This window comes from Arabidopsis thaliana, chromosome 3, assembly GCF_000001735.4.
Source record: "Arabidopsis thaliana chromosome 3, partial sequence".
NCBI lineage: Eukaryota > Viridiplantae > Streptophyta > Magnoliopsida > Brassicales > Brassicaceae > Arabidopsis > Arabidopsis thaliana.
In genome coordinates, this window is record NC_003074.8 from 19,083,259 (window position 1) to 19,097,679 (window position 14,421).

At 38.4% G+C, this 14,421-nt stretch overlaps 5 protein-coding genes across 6 annotated transcripts; all 5 read left to right on the forward strand.

Annotated features, from left to right (window-relative positions):
* Positions 1-721: 721 nt before the first annotated feature.
* Positions 722-3,042, forward strand: SSL4 (strictosidine synthase-like 4). The gene is made up of 4 exons (NM_115001.3): positions 722-1,222; positions 1,299-1,609; positions 1,694-1,817; positions 1,915-3,042. Exons 1-4 carry the CDS (start codon positions 824-826, stop codon positions 2,191-2,193), a joined length of 1,113 nt encoding a protein of 370 aa, NP_190710.1. The 5' UTR covers positions 722-823; the 3' UTR covers positions 2,194-3,042.
* Positions 3,043-3,085: 43 nt separating this feature from the next.
* YLS2 (Calcium-dependent phosphotriesterase superfamily protein) lies at positions 3,086-4,892 on the forward strand. Of its 2 annotated transcripts, none has more exons than NM_115002.4 (4): positions 3,086-3,688; positions 3,765-4,075; positions 4,162-4,285; positions 4,370-4,892. In NM_115002.4, exons 1-4 carry the CDS (start codon positions 3,290-3,292, stop codon positions 4,649-4,651), a joined length of 1,116 nt encoding a protein of 371 aa, NP_566951.1. In that variant the 5' UTR covers positions 3,086-3,289; the 3' UTR covers positions 4,652-4,892. The 2 variants fall into 2 exon arrangements, with proteins under 2 accessions (NP_566951.1, NP_001190053.1); NM_001203124.1 differs by having other exon boundaries at positions 3,194-3,688; positions 4,162-4,279; positions 4,370-4,754.
* An 875-nt stretch (positions 4,893-5,767) lies between these two features.
* AT3G51440 (Calcium-dependent phosphotriesterase superfamily protein) lies at positions 5,768-7,404 on the forward strand. The gene is made up of 4 exons (NM_115003.3): positions 5,768-6,254; positions 6,328-6,638; positions 6,730-6,853; positions 6,998-7,404. The coding sequence occupies exons 1-4, from the start codon at positions 5,856-5,858 to the stop codon at positions 7,277-7,279; spliced, it is 1,116 nt and encodes a 371-aa protein (NP_190712.1). The 5' UTR covers positions 5,768-5,855; the 3' UTR covers positions 7,280-7,404.
* Positions 7,405-7,688: 284 nt separating this feature from the next.
* On the forward strand, positions 7,689-9,253 carry AT3G51450 (Calcium-dependent phosphotriesterase superfamily protein). The gene is made up of 4 exons (NM_115004.5): positions 7,689-8,153; positions 8,220-8,530; positions 8,628-8,751; positions 8,854-9,253. The coding sequence occupies exons 1-4, from the start codon at positions 7,755-7,757 to the stop codon at positions 9,133-9,135; spliced, it is 1,116 nt and encodes a 371-aa protein (NP_190713.1). The 5' UTR covers positions 7,689-7,754; the 3' UTR covers positions 9,136-9,253.
* A 6-nt stretch (positions 9,254-9,259) lies between these two features.
* On the forward strand, positions 9,260-14,179 carry RHD4 (Phosphoinositide phosphatase family protein). Its single transcript, NM_115005.5, has 21 exons — positions 9,260-9,632; positions 9,748-9,893; positions 9,988-10,071; positions 10,212-10,339; positions 10,431-10,522; positions 10,698-10,755; positions 10,871-10,927; positions 11,026-11,059; positions 11,158-11,238; positions 11,582-11,688; positions 11,843-11,929; positions 12,018-12,095; positions 12,247-12,317; positions 12,403-12,501; positions 12,599-12,698; positions 12,781-12,889; positions 12,982-13,054; positions 13,178-13,271; positions 13,414-13,506; positions 13,600-13,666; positions 13,748-14,179. The coding sequence occupies exons 2-21, from the start codon at positions 9,749-9,751 to the stop codon at positions 13,882-13,884; spliced, it is 1,794 nt and encodes a 597-aa protein (NP_190714.2). The 5' UTR covers positions 9,260-9,632; position 9,748; the 3' UTR covers positions 13,885-14,179.
* Positions 14,180-14,421: the final 242 nt, after the last annotated feature.

Sequence of the window (14,421 nt, forward strand, 5' to 3'; positions counted from 1 at the left end):
CTCAAAGTGTTAATCAACTCATCTTTATCTGTCAGAACCCAAACTTAAAACTCAGTCGAAATGTATTCTCAAAATATAGTTAATAGGCAACAAACTTCGACTATCAATAATAACCACATAATTTGGTCGGAAACTAGAAGACGTCGCAACATTATCAAACTTAAACTATGTAGAAAATTTCCAAAACTATAAGCTACTTTAATGTTGATTAAAATGTAGGAGCTAGGGCTAGTAGCTGTTCAATGGGTTGTCCCCTGATTCACCATATCCATTTTAGTATAAGTTTTTCTTTAATTTGATTGAGTGATTCAAGACTGCCATTGGATTCATATTGATCATTATCAATTGGACGCATTGTTGAATTAGAGAGACAAGATTATGAATCAAGATCATGGCTTGTCCCCGTTTAAAAATGGTTTAAACTATATGATAAGTTTATTTAGAAAGAAAAAAAGATCATGTACGGGGAATCTTAGAGAAGTGGTACGTTACAGACAAAAGATCTTCACAAAATTTGATACATTGAACCTCATCTCAACGTCAATCTACAACTACGCCTTCAATAGTAACAGAAACAAAACACAAAAAGTCCATAAGTTAAACACTGGGCCTGACAATTTAGGCCCATATACTGAAGGAAAACGAGTCTATAAATAATTGGGCCTAATGAAATATAAAAGCCCACGATACTAGATTATCGAATGGTGGTCCCTATTAGTTACGTAACGTACGAAGATTTATCTACAAGTTTGAATCACTCCAAAAATTTAAAATTCAGTGTTCACCATTTTTTATTTTTCTCCACAAACCCAATCTTTCTACAATGGTTCTCTTCTTCTCCACTCGTTTTCTCTTCTTCTCCATCTTCTTCCCTTGCCTCATCTCTATCACTCTCTACCAACTCGACTCATTCGAGCCAGCTTCACTTCCCGCGGACTCACTCATCACCTCTCCCACTTCAATCCCGCCACTTCTCAACGACAGATTTCTCACCGGAGCTGAGTTTATCGGCGTCGGTCTTCTCAATAACCCCGAGGATATCGCCTACCATAAGGACTCTAATCTCATCTATACTGGTTGTGTTGATGGATGGGTGAAACGAGTCAGTGTTCACGACTCAGCTAATGACTCAATCGTAGAGGATTGGGTCAATACCGGTGGTAGACCTCTCGGTATCGCTTTTGGACTTCACGGCGAAGTCATTGTCGCCGACGCAAACAAGGTTTAGACGATTCTTTATTTTTTGAAATCGAATTTTGAAAATCTTATCTTAGGTTTGATATTGTTGGTGTGTGTAGGGATTGTTGAGTATAAGCGATGGCGGGAAGAAGACGGAATTGTTGACGGATGAAGCAGACGGTGTTAGATTTAAGCTGACGGATGCAGTTACCGTTGCTGATAACGGCGTTTTGTATTTCACAGATGCTTCTTCGAAATACGATTTCTATCAATTTATCTTTGATTTCTTGGAAGGCAAACCACACGGTCGTGTCATGAGCTTTGATCCTACCACACGTGCCACACGTGTTCTTCTCAAAGACCTCTACTTCGCTAATGGCATATCAATGTCCCCTGATCAAACACATTTCGTCTTCTGCGAAACCATCATGTATGTGCATTACATTTGTTATGTTTCTAACTCAAAACCAATTGGTAATTAGTTTTTATTTATAGATTTTGTATATTACTTTAGGAGAAGATGCAGTAAGTATTATATTAGTGAGGAGCGTGTTGAGGTATTTATTCAGGGCTTACCAGGTTATCCAGATAACATTCGGTACGACGGAGATGGACATTACTGGATTGCATTGATTTCGGTATTTATACTATAATTGAAATCTTTTCATTAAAGTTTATGATGAGATTATTATATCATCTTTAATCTTTTATTTGATCATTGTGTTGTGAAAACAGGAAGTAACAACGTCATGGAAACTCTCGATGAAATACCTTTTCTTGAGGAAACTCATATACATGGCGGCTAAGTATGGCGTGGAACTACTGTCTATAAAGAATGCAGCCGTTTTGCAAGTGGATTTGGATGGGAATCCTATCGCAATGTACCATGATCATCCATTCTCTCACATAACAAGCGGAGTCAAGATTGGGAACCATCTCTATTTTGGGAGCCTCTTGCATTCCTACATTACTAGACTCGATCTTTTAAAGTATCCCGCACAAAAGAAGCTTTAAACATCAAGTTTAGGAGTATTCACTGTCACAAAATGTAAAGTCTTCGTCCCTGGCACATCATCATGTCCTTTTGTCTTCGTCCCTGGCACATCATGTACGGTTGTTGTAAGGTCGAGTTTTGGTGTTAAGGTGTTGTTAGTTTATAATCTTTGTGAATATGGTTAGCTTCTTGGTGCATTGCAAGGTTAGGTGAGGTGAATAGAGGTGGCGAATAGGTTTTAGTGGTTTCACTTTTCGTTGAGCTAGTGTATTAGTCCATGTTTGCTCGTTCGTTTTGCGTTAGTTTTCGGAGAAGCTATAAGCTTCTATCTGGAGGTTTTGTGGACGGTGTTGTTCTCGGAAAACTAAAGTATAGCAGAAGATTGCAAAATACTTCGATGGTTTATTGATATGAATTGCATGCCTTTAAATAGCCATGACTACAAAGACTACGTCGTTCACAACTAAACAATGAGAAACTTGCGGAAGTAAGCTAAAGACTAGGACCACTATAACAACTACTACTCGACTCTTAAAGACCATGAGTTTATTCAAACATGAGAACAACTTAACGACTTATTCAAAACCCAACAGACGGAGAGTAATGCTTGTGACAACTCAGATGAGGATTCCAGTGCTTCGGTATTGCGGCAACAGCGTACTTTTCCGAGCTTCGCGGATTCGGTGTTTCTCCTCCTAACTTGGTCTTGATCACTCAGCCGCGATCTTTTGTACTTAGAGTTATAGTGTTGTTCTTTAATTTTCTGTAGATTGCTTCTCTCTCCTTCTATTCTTCTTTGTCAAAAATAAAAATGGTATAAAACTTCATCTTTTACCCAAAAAAAATAAATGTAAAGTCGTGTACAGTGAATATTACTCTGTTTTCAACTCCAGAAAACATAATTGGGCCTATTGGGAATATAATTAAAGCCCACGAGATTCGACTAGCGAGAGTTGTTGTTGGTTACGTAATTTAGCGCACTACGGAACAAAGAAGACCAAATTTATACGAGTCAACACTCAACAGCGATTTGATCTGCGATTTGATCATCAACAACAATCACTCCAAATTTTGTCTGCTCACCATTTTTCCACAAAGCCAATTCTCTTGTATCCAATGCCTATGTTCTACTCCTCTCGTTTTCTCTTCTTCTTCACCATCGTCCCCTTACTCGTCTCTATCGCTCTCTACCAACTCGACACATTTGACCCAGCTCCGGTTCCTTCCGAGGCATACGCCTCCTCTACTACTTCAATCCCGCCGCTTATCAGCGACAAATATCTCACCGGAGCTGAGTTTATTGGCGTCGGTCTTCTCGATAAACCCGAAGATATCGCCTATCATCAAGACTCTAATCTCATATATACTGGCTGCATAGATGGATGGGTGAAACGAGTCAGTGTCCACGACTCAGCTAATGACTCAGTCGTTGAGGATTGGGTCAATACCGGTGGTAGACCGCTCGGAATCGCTTTCGGAGTCCACGGCGAAGTCATTGTGGCAGACGCATACAAGGTTTGGATTCGTGAACTTTTTAGAAATCGAATTTTGAAAATCTCGATCTTAGGTTGATTAGTGTGTGTGTCGGTAGGGACTGTTGAACATAAGTGGTGACGGGAAGAAGACGGAATTATTGACGGATCAAGCGGAAGGCGTTAAATTTAAGCTGACTGATGTAGTCGCCGTTGCAGATAACGGCGTTTTGTATTTCACTGATGCTTCTTACAAGTACACTCTGCATCAAGTCAAGTTTGACATTTTGGAAGGTAAACCACATGGCCGTCTCATGAGCTTTGATCCCACCACACGTGTTACACGTGTACTTCTCAAAGACCTTTACTTCGCTAATGGCGTCTCCATGTCTCCTGATCAAACGCATCTCATCTTCTGTGAAACTCCCATGTAAGTCCACTGACTCTGTTGGATTTTACTAATATCCGACTCATACCAGTTAGCAATGTGTTAATTCATCGATATACTATATCTAGGAGACGATGCAGCAAGTATTACATTAATGAAGAGCGTGTAGAGGTGTTTATTCAAGGCTTACCAGGTTATCCAGATAACATTCGGTACGACGGAGATGGCCATTACTGGATTGCTATGGTTTCGGTATGTAAACCAGTTGAAATATTTTCTTTAAGGTTTATGATGATGAGCTTTTGTATAGTTTTGCTCATAGTGTTGTGAAAACAGGGAGCATCAACGTTGTGGAGGCTCTCGATGAAATACCCTTTCTTGAGGAAAATCACAGCCATAGCGGCTAAGTATGGCGTGGAACTTATGTTCATGAAGAATGCAGGTGTTCTGCAGGTGGATTTGGATGGGAATCCCATCGCTTACTACCATGATCAGAGACTCTCTCACATTACCACCGGTATCAAGATTGGGAACTATCTCTATTGTGGAAATATCTTGCATTCGTACATTATCCGACTCGATCTCCTGAAGTATCCTGCACAGAAGAAGAAGCTTTGAAACATCAAAGTTTATACAAGCACTAAAAATTTCCACTTTAGGAGTATGCACTTTCACAAAAATGTAAACGTATCGTCCCTTAGAATAAATGTATGATAATGTCTCTTAAGGAGTACATAGTAGCCTGAAACAATGAATACAAAACCAATCAACCATACAAGCCATTCCAATGTGTCATAAAACTTAACAAAGTTTAGTGCGCATGTTCTTTATATATTAATGATTAGAAGACGTCCCCTGACTACGGTTACGGTTATTACGTTTACGGTTTATTAACCACCGGTTACGGTTATAAATTTTTGTTAATCTTAACCTTAACCGTTACATGTACGGTTAAAACGGTTACGGTTAAATACGGTTACGGTTAAATACGGTTATGGTTAAATACGATTACGGTTATTTGATAATTATGATATAGTTAATATACGAAGTAAAATATTATATTTTTTAACCTTCATAATAAAAAAATAAATAAATAGTAATATATCAAATAATATTTATTTTACGCGATTATGTGCTTCAAATATCTATAGTGAATCATCTATCTATTTTCTTAAGTAAATCAACGAATAAACAAATTAATGGTCATAATTATAATAATTTAATTACATTTTCGAAACAAAAATAATTCTAAAGAGAAGATGTTGTGAACATTAAAAAACAATTTTAAGAGTATAAATAATAATAATATGAACTACTTATAATTTAATTTATGGTCAAAAGAGTAGTGGAGTAACTTCGATTGTAGTAGTGACATATTAAACGATTTAAGGTGATGTTTTAGTAAAATAATTATTCATTTAAAATTATACACAATTACAACTATATTTTAAAAGTTTTAACTATACGGTTAACCGACGGTTTTGATACGGTTACGGTTAATTAACGGTTACAGTTAGTATATTTTTTTAACCGTAACTAATCTATTTTCACGGTTAACGGTTACGGTCAGGTTACGGTCAGTTAATTAACGGTCCGGTTACGATCCGAAATACGGTTACGATTAGATTTTGGTCATGCGCCTTGAGCTCCTCTAGAAAAATATTGGGCCTACTGGGAATATGGTTAAAGCCCATAAGATTCCGTAACATAACGTACTACGGAAAAGAAGAAGTCAACGATTTGATCTGTGATTGTTTTTCTCTCAATCAACTTCAAAATTTGTTGATTCACCATTTTTTTCCACAGAACCAATCCTTCTACAATGCCTGTATTCCTCTCTTCTCGTTTTCTCTTCTTCTGCATCATCGTCCCCTTACTCATCTCTATCACTCTCTACCAACTCGACACGTTTGACCCAGCTCATCATCCCGCTGACTCACTCATCTCCTCTACTGCTTCAATCCCGCCTCTAATAAACGAAAGATTTCTCACCGGAGCTGAGTTTATCGGAGTCGGTCTTCTCAATAGCCCCGAAGACATCGCCTACCATGAAGACTCTGGTTTCATCTACACTGGTTGCGTTGATGGATGGGTCAAACGAGTCAAGGTCGCCGAGTCGGTTAATGACTCACTCGTTGAAGATTTGGTCAACACCGGTGGTAGACCGCTCGGAATCGCTTTCGGAATCCACGGCGAAGTCATCGTCGCTGACGCTTACAAGGTTTGGGTTCGTGACTTTTTTGAAATCGAAGTTTGAAAATTTTCAATTAATAGGTTGGTTTCTGTCTGGGTAGGGACTGTTGAATATAAGCGGTGACGGGAAGAAGACGGAATTGTTAACGGAAGAAGCGGACGGCGTTAGATTTAAGCTACCGGATGCAGTTACTGTTGCAGATAACGGCGTTTTGTATTTCACTGATGGTTCTTATAAGTACAATCTCCATCAGTTTAGTTTTGATATCTTGGAAGGCAAACCACACGGTCGTCTCATGAGCTTTGATCCCACCACAAAAGTGACACGTGTACTTCTCAGAGATCTCTACTTTGCTAATGGTGTCTCTCTGTCTCCTGATCAAACCCATCTCGTCTTCTGCGAAACCCCCATGTCTCTCTCACATTTCATCTCTGTTTCTTTTATTTTCCATCTGTGTTCATTGAATCCTCATGATCTCAAGTTGTTATTTTGTTGTTCTCAGAAGAAGATGTAGTAAGTATTACATCAATGGAGGGCGCGTGGAGTTATTTATTCAAGGCTTACCAGGCTATCCAGATAACATCCGGTATGATGGAGATGGACATTACTGGATTGCAATGCCTTCGGTAACTATAAAAATTGAAACCCTTCTTAGAGTTTATTGAGTTGGTTTAGGTCTCGGTCATATTCAGTATGTGTGTCATCTTTTATATCATCTTTTATTGATCACTATTGTATCATCTTTTATTGATCACTATAGTTGAAAACAGGGAGTAACAACGTTGTGGAAGCTTTCAATGAAATACCCATTCTTGAGGAAAATCACAGCTATGGCGGCTAAGTACGGCTATGAACCTATGTTTATGGAGAATGCAGGAGTTTTGCAGGTGGATTTGGATGGGAACCCCATCGCATACTACCATGATCAGGCGCTCTCTCACATAACCACCGGTGTCAAGATTGGGAACTATCTCTATTGTGGAAGTCTCTGGCATTCACACATTCTCCGACTTGATCTCCTAAAATACCCTGCACAAAACAAGAAGCTTTGAAACTTCATGTTTATAAAAAAAAAAGACTTTTACATTTTAGGAGTATTCACTGTCACAAAATGTAAACTCATTGTCCTGAGAATGAATCATGATGTTTCTCTATCTCTAAGGATATTAGTAACCTGAAACAATGAATACCAAACGAAAAAAATACAATGAAGACAAACCAAATCATACTTAAGATGCACAATTCCTAAACAAAGCAGATATTTTTCTTTGTTTAGAACTCAAGGCAACCCATTGTCCATACAATATTGGCCCTACTGGTAACATAGTAAAACCCCACGAGATTTCGACTAATAGTTGGTTACAACTTACAAGGGACTAGAGTCAAAGATTATTATGAGTCAACGATGATTTGCGATTTCATCATTAAATACACGTGTTTAATTTAGTTGTTTTTCTCTTCAATCACAAGTTCACAACTACAAAATTGGCATGTTCACCATTTTTCCACAAACTCAAATTTGCTCCAATGCCTGTACTTTTCTCCTCTCGTTCTCTCATACTCTCCATTATTGTCCCCTTACTTATATCTATCGCTCTCTACAAACTCGACACATTCGACCCCGCTATTGTTCCTTCCGATGCATTCACATCCTCTGCTACTTCACTCCCGCCGCTTATAAACGACGAATTTCTCACCGGAGCTGAGTTTATCGGTGTCGGTCTTCTCAATATACCCGAAGATATCGCCTACCATAAGGAATCTAATCTCATCTACACTGGTTGTGTTGATGGATGGGTGAAACGAGTCAAGGTCGCCGACTCGGTTAATGACTCAGTCGTTGAGGATTGGGTCAATACTGGTGGTAGACCGCTCGGAATCGCGTTCGGAATCCACGGCGAAGTCATTGTCGCAGACGTACACAAGGTTGGGGTTTTGAAATCGAATTTTGAAAAATCACAATCTTAGGTTTGACTTTGTTGTTATGTATAGGGACTGTTGAATATAAGCGGTGACGGAAAGAAGACGGAATTGTTGACGGACGAAGCGGACGGTGTGAAGTTTAAGCTGACGGATGCAGTTACCGTTGCAGATAACGGCGTTTTGTATTTCACAGATGCTTCTTACAAGTACACTCTCAATCAATTGAGTTTAGACATGTTAGAAGGGAAACCTTTTGGACGACTCTTGAGCTTTGATCCCACCACACGTGTTACAAAAGTACTTCTCAAAGACCTCTACTTCGCTAATGGCATCACCATCTCTCCTGATCAAACTCATCTCATCTTCTGTGAAACTCCAATGTATGTGCATTGGATCAGTTAAATTTTTTATAAATTTCCGACTCAGTTTGATTTGGCAATAAGTTAATTTATCTATATCTGTTATATACTACTTTAGGAAAAGGTGCAGCAAGTATTACATCAGTGAGGAGCGTGTGGAGGTATTCACTCAAAGCTTACCAGGTTATCCAGATAACATTCGTTACGATGGAGATGGACATTACTGGATTGCATTGCCTTCGGTAACGTTACAAATTGAATTTCTTTTCTTTTCTTTGAGGTCATGTTATTAACTCATTACATGCTAATAAAGGATCATCTTTGTGTTGTGGTTGTGCAAACAGGGAGTCACGACATTGTGGAATATCTCGTTGAAATACCCTTTCTTGAGGAAACTCACAGCAATGGTGGCTAAGTACGGCGTGGATCTTATGTTTATGGAGAATGCAGGCGTTTTACAGGTGGATTTGGATGGAAATCCCATCGCGTACTACCATGATCCAAAACTCTCTCACATAGCCACATGTGACAAGATTGGGAAATATCTCTATTGTGGAAGTCTCTCGCAATCACATATCCTCCGACTTGATCTCCTGAAATATCCTGCACAGAACAAGAAACTTTGAAATATTATGTTTTCACAAATAAGGAAAGTTTCCATTTTAGGAAGGAGCATTCACTGTCACAAAAAATGTAAACTCATTTCCTGAGAATGAATGATGATTGTATCTCTTTTTTTTTTTTTTTTTTGTCTCTCTCGTAGATTTGTATCATTGATTCCAAAAGCATATACTATCTAGCATGATGTGAGTGTTATTGTTCCTTTAATTAGACTCGATACATTCCTTTAATTAGACTTGGTCATAATTAAAGGAATAATAACACTCTGTGATATATGAAAAGCATATAAATGGTATTAAGTAAGAATCGAACCTGTGACCTTTAAGAAGTTAAGCTGGCTTGGAAAGGTGTATGAGGTGGTCGTCCACTAATTAGATTCAGAGAGTCAGGACTTGATCCAACGATTAACGCAAAATCATTTGCACGTTCTACGCAACTCCATAATTTCAATTCCTCTCGACGTTTCACGGCGAAGCTTCAGATCTACTTTTCCCCAGCTCAGGTGATCTTTTCCATCTTCCATCATCTTCGTTCGCTGTTAGAGATTATCTTCTTCTTCGTCTTCGTCTTTTCCTTTACGATTTCTGAATCTTCTTTTGTCTCTTGTTTGATTTTAGTATGGAGACGGTTGATTCTCGGAACAAATTGCATTCCCGGTTACGTTTATGGGAATTCCCCGATCAGTACATCATCGAGCCAGCTGATGGCTCAGGCTCTTCATGTTTGGATATTAGTCGTGTTGATGCTTCCATGAAGCTCATCGGTTGGTTTTTTCTGTTCACAACATTTTGTTTGATTCCGTTTACTGGCAAATGCTTGTTATCTCAATCCTCTTCCCTTGCGTATACTGTGCTCAGATCAAGTCCCAGAAAGCAATTCCGTGCGTGTCCCTAAAATCCGTTCCATTTTTGGTGTGGTTGGGATGTTGAAGCTCCTTGCAGGTTAGTAACAATTATCATGTGGAACAATACTGTATATAGATAGAGCCTTGTGTATGCTGCAGGTGTTTCTGCTCTATTTCCATTTTAGATCTGAGACATATTCGAGAGTTTTGATTAGATTGCGTATTTATTTACTTAAGGATCATACTTGGTGGTTGTAACTGAGAGTGAACGTGTTGGATCGTTTCTGGGGCATCCTATATTCAAAGTTACAACGCTTAAGGTTCTTCCTTGTGATCATTCACTTAAAAACTCGCCTGAAGAACAGGTAAATTCTGTGGTGTCCAGTTTTCTGTGGAATATATTGGTAGTAATGATGGATCTCAAAATCTCAAAGAATTGTGTATTATTTCCGGCAGAAAAAGATGGAGACCGAGTTCTCCAAGCTCTTAAGTGTAGCAGAAAAGACAACTGGTCTCTATTTCTCATATGAAGTTAACTTAACATTGAGGTAAAATGGTTTATTTCTTTCCTTGTGATGTTTTATGTTTACTCATTGATGTTGAAAATTATGTTGTATTACTGTACTAAGGCATGTACAAACCAATTTAGCTATAATAGCTGACATTAGTCTGAATTTCAGTAGTTATTTCCTTTTAGTTTGATCTTTATTTTTGCGATTTCAGCTCACAACGCTTGCATGAAATGGGTGATGAGTCTAAGTCACTTCCTCTGTGGAGACAGGTGACCATATAACTACTTCTGGGAAGTTTATTAAACTTCCTTGGAAGCGTTCATTAGTTTTTCCTTGTTGCAAACTGAAAATAACTTCTGCTGGTGGTTCGTTCTTTTTTTACAGGCTGAACCGAGGTTTCTTTGGAACAATTACATGTTGGAAGTTCTCATCGATAATAAGGTGTGTATCTTTGAGGTCCTTTAAATATATCACATCCCCTTGTTCTGTACTTGCAGAATTTCTTACCCTTTCTTTCTTATGTTGTCTTAAATTTGCAGCTTGATCAGTTCTTGCTTCCAGTAATTCAAGGGAATATCCTTTGTTATCAGTTGTTTCACTTCCTTTTCTTCTATTTTCGCTTCATGGTTACGTTTATTTGTAAAATAAATCTTTCCTTAACCCTGATTCACGCTTTAATAGCTTTGAAACAGCCATTGGAAGAGATATTGTTGACATTACTCTGATTGCTAGGAGATGCACTAGGAGAAACGGTACTTGTCTCTATGTGCTTTTTTTTACCCATTATTCTTCGATTTCAAGTTACTCAATCTTTTTTATTGCATTAAAGCCTAGTGTGAATCTGTAAGTAGGTCAGTCATTTGTTTGACTGTTAGAATCTTTCTACTAGACATAGCAAGAAATTCAGATATTGACAGCACTTGATGGGACTTGTTTTTAAAATAGGAAAGCATGATGTTTGGCACCTTAACTTCAGTTGAAACTTAATTCTTTTAGATAGATAAGAGAGATATATGTCCTTGCCTGCTGGAAATTTAAATGCTGAGTATTGTGTTGTGAATGTGTCTTCTCCCTTATCCTGGATCGTTTTACAAGGTACACGTATGTGGAGAAGAGGAGCGGATCTTGATGGCTATGTTGCTAATTTTGTGGAGACTGAGCAAATTGTACAGATGAATGGGTATACGTCATCATTTGTTCAGGTAGCTTTTCTTACATGCTTGCATATTGTGAATTCCCTTAATGCTGCAAATCTTTGGTCATTTTATAATTACCTTTTTTTTTCATACAACTTTTCTCGAGACTGAGTTATCCACGATTAAACTCTTAATGTTATTTTGCTTCCTACATTTGCAGGTCAGAGGATCCATGCCTTTTATGTGGGAGCAGGTTGTAGATCTGACTTACAAGCCCAAGTTTGAAATTGTCCAACCTGAAGAAGCTGTGAGTACTAATTTCTGACTAATTACCTACTCTTTTAGTAATTTATCTATTTCTTTCAAGTAAATTGCATAGGGTGCTTTTCTTGTAGAAACGGATAGCTGAGCGTCACTTTTTGGACCTTAGGAAAAAATATGGATCAGTTTTGGCAGTTGATCTCGTTAACAAGGTACAAATTCTTTCAAATTGACATGAATACTTGTGTAGTTATGTGACTCAAGATGTTGTACAGGTCATGTTTGTGAGCTCACCTTGGTCTTTAAATTAATTGCATTGCATAAATCTACTCCAACTTTTTATTCCTTAATTTCTCTAATCAGCAAGGCGGTGAGGGGCGCTTATGCGAGAAGTATGCTACTGTTATGCAACACATTACTGGGGATGATATAAGGTAGTCAATCTGTTCGTCTAATGTGTTTCTTAGACAACTTGCTTATTGTTTTGCAACTCATTAAAGGAGGTTCCTTATCCTGTAGGTACCTGCACTTTGATTTCCATCAAATTTGTGGGCATATTCATTTTGAGCGCTTATCAATTCTGTACGAGCAGATCGAGGGTTTTCTCGAAAAGAATGGGTATGATTCTTTGTACATTTCTATTTATGTAATCTTGAAATCTGAATAATTATAAATAAAAAATGGCACGTCATTTTGCATTCTCTGAAATACGCAGGTACTTTCTGTTGAATGAAAAGGGTGAGAAAATGAAGGAGCAGCTTGGTGTTGTCCGATCAAACTGCATAGATTGCTTAGACCGTACAAATGTTACCCAGGTTAGCCATAAGAAAACTATGATGCAGCTAATATCATATTGGCCTTTGCTCATCCATGCTGCATACTTCCTGCCAAATGCAGAGCATGATAGGTCGAAAGATGTTAGAAGTTCAACTCAAAAGGATTGGAGTTTTTGGCGCTGAAGAAACCATAAGCTCACATCTGAATTTTGACGAACACTATAAAATATGTCAGTCTCTTACCTTTGTAGGAAATCTATTGTAGAACTTAGATGTAAAATTCCGAATTTATTCATGTTGCTTATGTGCTTTCGCCTTTCAGTATGGGCTAATCATGGTGATGAAATCAGCATTCAGTACTCTGGTACTCCTGCACTTAAAGGAGATTTCGTTAGGTACTTTTGCCATATGTTTAATCTTGGGTCTGAATAAGTCCTGGCTATAAAGCAATATAAGGGAGTGTTTTGTAGATTACTCTACATTGCAATCTAATGCGTCTCTAACCGGCTCAATTGTAGGTATGGGCATCGGACTGCCCATGGTGTCCTTAAAGATGGTTGGAGCTCCCTCAGACGCTATTACCTGAATAACTTTGCTGATGGAACTAAGCAGGTCAGTGAATTTTCATTCTCAGTAACTCTAGTTGTATCATCTAATAATGTTCAGTTGCAACTGTGTGCGACTACTTTTGGTGTCACTTACCCCTGTAACTGGAATGTGTCCTGACGCAAGTTAATATGGCTATGTGCAATAGGATGCAATTGATCTCTTGCAAGGGCACTACATAGTTGCTGTGAGCCGAGACATGGCTCCTGTACCTCAAAAGGGAGGCCTTGAGGCTGTAGCCGTAAGCATTTATCAATTAAGATTAGAACTAATTTCCACTATATTAGCATACAAAGAATTCTAGTCTTATAACAATGTAAATTTCATGTCTCAGAACTTCCCAGTGGCATTGTTCGTGGTTCTGATGAGTTTCTGGTTTGCAACAATGTCTCTAAAACAAAGTAAGTATGGTATTTCTTTTGCTGGATAGTTAAGATTTTCTTTCAAACTTAATCTGAAACTGTGTAAAATTTGCTGAGCAGCTGGGAGTGATTATAAGCATAAGCACTTGTTCTTCTCATTGTTGTGGACGGGAATTTGCGTGGGCATGGCTGCACTGGTGAGGGCCAATGGCAGGATCTTCTGTAACCGACCTCGTCTGCACAAGCCCAGAGGCTGATTCATTTCGTGAGATCAATTAATTAAAGACATGGAACTCAAGTCGGAGACAAAAGTTTTCTCCCTTCGATTGTTTTATTTTATTGTATCAAAATTGGACCTTGTGACACCATCTAGAGGCAATTGTCTCAGGTTTGGATCCCTCATGATTTAATACTCCCACAGCCATCAAATGACTCGATACAGTTACACATCTTTCTTCATGTTCATTCTATGATTACTCGGTCCGACAAATGGCTTTCTAAATCCCTACTTCTTGTTGAGTGATTCCATTGTAGAATTCATCATGAGGCATGATAGACCAATGGCAGACAAAGGAAGTGCATGTTCTAGGTTGTTTAGCCATAACCTATGCGCATCTTTGTTATTCAGGCTCAGTCCCTAGATGGTCAATCGTTATATTAGTGTTAGGATCCATTATTTTGTGGCAGATGCACATCTACCCTCTGTTAAATCTTTTCTACGGTTGTTTCTGAGAGATTGTGCTCCATTGTTGCTTGATCATTTTTTGGATATTTGGTAAGGATTCAAACAAACC

Excerpts from the sequence above, each read along its gene's own strand:
- YLS2 (NM_115002.4), top strand. The coding sequence starts at position 3,290 with ATGCCTATGTTCTACTCCTCTCGTTTTCTCTTCTTCTTCACCATCGTC. Across the intron at positions 3,689-3,764 it reads TTGTGGCAGACGCATACAAG|GGACTGTTGAACATAAGTGG; the intron begins GTTTGGATTCGT and ends GTGTGTCGGTAG. Across the intron at positions 4,076-4,161 it reads ATCTTCTGTGAAACTCCCAT|GAGACGATGCAGCAAGTATT; the intron begins GTAAGTCCACTG and ends TACTATATCTAG.
- AT3G51440 (NM_115003.3), top strand. The coding sequence starts at position 5,856 with ATGCCTGTATTCCTCTCTTCTCGTTTTCTCTTCTTCTGCATCATCGTC. Across the intron at positions 6,255-6,327 it reads TCGTCGCTGACGCTTACAAG|GGACTGTTGAATATAAGCGG; the intron begins GTTTGGGTTCGT and ends CTGTCTGGGTAG. Across the intron at positions 6,854-6,997 it reads ACTGGATTGCAATGCCTTCG|GGAGTAACAACGTTGTGGAA; the intron begins GTAACTATAAAA and ends AGTTGAAAACAG.
- AT3G51450 (NM_115004.5), top strand. The coding sequence starts at position 7,755 with ATGCCTGTACTTTTCTCCTCTCGTTCTCTCATACTCTCCATTATTGTC. Across the intron at positions 8,154-8,219 it reads TTGTCGCAGACGTACACAAG|GGACTGTTGAATATAAGCGG; the intron begins GTTGGGGTTTTG and ends TGTTATGTATAG. Across the intron at positions 8,531-8,627 it reads ATCTTCTGTGAAACTCCAAT|GAAAAGGTGCAGCAAGTATT; the intron begins GTATGTGCATTG and ends ATACTACTTTAG.
- RHD4 (NM_115005.5), top strand. The coding sequence starts at position 9,749 with ATGGAGACGGTTGATTCTCGGAACAAATTGCATTCCCGGTTACGTTTA. Across the intron at positions 11,689-11,842 it reads ATACGTCATCATTTGTTCAG|GTCAGAGGATCCATGCCTTT; the intron begins GTAGCTTTTCTT and ends CTACATTTGCAG. Across the intron at positions 13,272-13,413 it reads TTGCTGATGGAACTAAGCAG|GATGCAATTGATCTCTTGCA; the intron begins GTCAGTGAATTT and ends TATGTGCAATAG.
- SSL4 (NM_115001.3), top strand. The coding sequence starts at position 824 with ATGGTTCTCTTCTTCTCCACTCGTTTTCTCTTCTTCTCCATCTTCTTC. Across the intron at positions 1,223-1,298 it reads TTGTCGCCGACGCAAACAAG|GGATTGTTGAGTATAAGCGA; the intron begins GTTTAGACGATT and ends TGGTGTGTGTAG. Across the intron at positions 1,818-1,914 it reads ACTGGATTGCATTGATTTCG|GAAGTAACAACGTCATGGAA; the intron begins GTATTTATACTA and ends TTGTGAAAACAG.